The sequence below is a fragment of the Pipistrellus hanaki genome (assembly GCF_964339955.1).
Source record: "Pipistrellus hanaki genome assembly, chromosome: X".
Lineage (NCBI taxonomy): Eukaryota > Metazoa > Chordata > Mammalia > Chiroptera > Vespertilionidae > Pipistrellus > Pipistrellus hanaki.
This window is the reverse complement of record NC_140524.1, coordinates 64,506,636-64,509,722: the sequence shown is the minus strand read 5'-3', so window position 1 is coordinate 64,509,722 and position 3,087 is coordinate 64,506,636. Positions and strand designations below refer to the sequence as shown.

Sequence of the window (3,087 nt, the reverse complement as noted above, 5' to 3'; positions counted from 1 at the left end):
TGAAGGGTCTATATTTATAGAATGTTTCAGCAGCAGATACAGGTTGCCAAGATTTTACAACTTGAATCCTATTTTTCAACTGAAAATAATAGTATTGTCTAATTATAACAACTAAAAGATTAGTGCATACCAATGGACAATAAAAACAACCCCCCTCCCCTTTAAAACACCAACAGAAAGGGAAACAATTAAGGTGAAAAAAAAATGTTAATGCTACTTCCTACCTGTTTTCCAGGTTTCCTAGCCTCACCCCCCCCCCCCCTCCCTGCTCTGGTTTCAGTTTGGGACAAAACTAGCAAGACCTGGTGAGTGGAGGGAAGAGAAGTTGGCTTTTAATGATACAGAAGAGAAAGAAGCAATTCTTTAAAAGCTCCAGCAGAAATCAGGAAAAGGGGCAAAATACAAAGTACAAAATATTATGACCCGCTTGGTCTCAAAGATTGCTAAATAGAGGGGAAAAAAGGCACGGGCAGTAGCCTGCGGTAAGGATAGGGAGATGGTGAAAAGGAGAGAGGTGGCCCCGCCATTCCCCTGCCCCCCACCCTCCTGCCTACTGCAGGTAAGATCCATAATTCCGGATCTGAGCTCACAGTGACGTGATTCTTAGGAGACGTAATGCTGACGCGAGGGTTAGTTTCTCCTCCTACTTGCGGTGCGAGTCCTTTGTATCTGTGTGCCTGCTCGCTATTGCCTTCAGAGCGAGCCGGAGCCCACGGGAGGAGGGAGCCATAGAAGCTGACCTCGATCCACTCCAGGTTGGTGGGCGCGGACTGGGGGAGGGGTGGCAGAGGGCAAAAACCAGTTTGGGTCCAGGACTAGATTCCCTTTCCCCCTCTCCCAACGCCCACCCATTCGGTGCAAGAAATGGATGCTGTAGGGAGGGGCAAAGAGTTGACATTGTGTACCAGTTCGAAGCTTCCACGAGATGGGTGATTGGGCGACATCTGGGAGGGAAGAATCAGAGAAGGGGTTATCGAGGAATGGGCCGGGCAACGGGAGGGGGGCATAACCATGAAATCGGGTTGGGGATGACGGGCTCCCCACCCGGTTTAGGCCTCCGTTACCGTTACAGGCATCTCTTCACCCTTCGTCCATTTTTGGTGTCTGAAATGGTGGGCTGCGGGAACGGCGCGGGATGGCGGTTACTGCAGAGAATATGGGGAAGGGGATTCGACCTGGGAAACAGGTCCCTTCTGCAGAGGAGGCGGCCGGGTGGGCGGGTTTTTAACGGAGGGATCTAGGCAGAGAGCGAGAAACTGCTTCAGGTCTTTGCGGGTCGGTGTAATGGTGGTCGCTGCGTGCGCACCCCAGGGTAGGCATGACAAAGCGCTGAGACTGAAGCGGGTCCAGGTTTGCGCGCCCTCGCTATTCTGCTCCCTTCGTCCATCTTGGCACATAAAATGACGGGCAATGAAAGGCCACTGGGTCTCAGAAGGTCCTGGCTGATACCCAGGTTGAAATTCTTTATGAATAAACCACGTTGCGGTGCAGAAAGCTCTTCTGATTTCCCGCCCGGAAAGCTGTCCATTTGCGTTCAAGAAATGGTAAATAGATAATGGGAGGGGCAAGACAGTGGGGTAAGGGACCTAAAGAATATGTAAAACTGGTTTGGAAATAATCATTGTTTACAACACCTATTTCTGGAAGGCGTGTTAGGGCATCGCAGGAAAGGAAAAGAAGCCGTGAGACCGAATGAAGGAGAAAAAGATGGTGGCAATACTTGACTAGCAGAGTCCCAAATAAGCAATGAAGCTGTCCTTTAATCAAGCGATCAATCCTGGCCATTGTCATATTTCTGTCTGCAGGTCTTCAGGTCCTTTGGTGCAGCAGATATCAAAGCTAAGAGAGGAAACCTGCTTCTGATCCCTGAAGGTAGGGGAATGCCTGCGATCCTAAAATGTAGGGGTATCAGGGAGTAGAACAGAAACTAGGGAACTCAGCCTTCTGTGCCCGAATTAAGAGCAGGAGAAACTTGTGTAAGTTTTTAGAAACTGGGTCTGTGGCTGGCGAGGAAAGAAGGTGGAGGGGCAAACTCCGGCGCCCCTGGAAGGCTTATCAGGATTCCTGCTCTCTCAAACCACTGTCCCACCCACCACTTGTCCTGCGTTTTTGCGTGAGGATTGGCCTAGGAAAGGATTTTCAGGGAAGGCGGTGGGCTTTGTGGGGCTGGGCTGGGGCTGGGGCTACCCCTAGAGGGCGCGCGAAGTCTCTCAGATGGGGAAACCTTTGCCTACAGGGTTCTGAACCAGGTTGTTACAATGCATTGAATCCTTGCTTTTTAATCTCCTAGAAAGAAGCAGAAAAAAACTCAACATGGAAAGTGTCCCCAAGGAATGCAAAGAAGGTGAGCAAGCTCCAGTGCAGAATGAAGAAGAAGCCCGCCCCTTGGCAGGTGGTGAAGTCCAGGAGCCTGAAGGAAACATTAGAGAGGGTGGGGCTCCACCTGCCCAGGATGTTAGAGAGGATGTGCCCAACGGGCTTGCCAATAACATTGATATGGTAGATGGAGATGCAGATGATATGGAACGGTTCATGGAGGAGATGAGAGAGCTAAGGAGGAAAATTAGAGAGCTTCAGTTGAGGTACAGTCTGCGCATTCTCATAGGCGATCCCCCTCACCATGACCATCATGATGAGTTTTGCCTTATGCCCTGAATGCTGAGGTTAAGAATAATAAACCCCCTGCTCCTGACACTTGTACTTTTTGATGTACCCATTATAGTGAATCTTTGGTGTCCTTTTATTTTTCTGATTGGGCATTTCATTTTGACTTAGTCTGTAACTTTTTCTGTCAGCAGGGGAGTTTCATTAACTTGCATGGAAAAATACTTAATAAATATCACAAAGTTAATAAAGCAGTTTAAAAAGCAGTTTATAGATATACTGTCTCATTTAAAAGCATGCATATTTTATATATGTCAGTCAGAGTGTGTTTTTTATTTTTTTGCTTTTCTCATTTATTTTTCAAAATGAATACACATGTATTATATGTATCAGAAAACAAGAAGCAAAGAACTTGTCAATGATCTTATGAAGGGAATGCAGACAATTAAATACTTGAGACACAACTTAAAGACATTCATTTTA

At 47.5% G+C, this 3,087-nt stretch overlaps 1 protein-coding gene across 1 annotated transcript; it reads left to right on the top strand.

Annotated features, from left to right (window-relative positions):
• Positions 1–616: 616 nt before the first annotated feature.
• BEX5 (brain expressed X-linked 5) lies at positions 617–2,870 on the top strand. Its single transcript, XM_084869790.1, has 3 exons — positions 617–755; positions 1,806–1,872; positions 2,291–2,870. The coding sequence occupies exon 3, from the start codon at positions 2,314–2,316 to the stop codon at positions 2,653–2,655; it is 342 nt and encodes a 113-aa protein (XP_084725916.1). The 5' UTR covers positions 617–755; positions 1,806–1,872; positions 2,291–2,313; the 3' UTR covers positions 2,656–2,870.
• Positions 2,871–3,087: the final 217 nt, after the last annotated feature.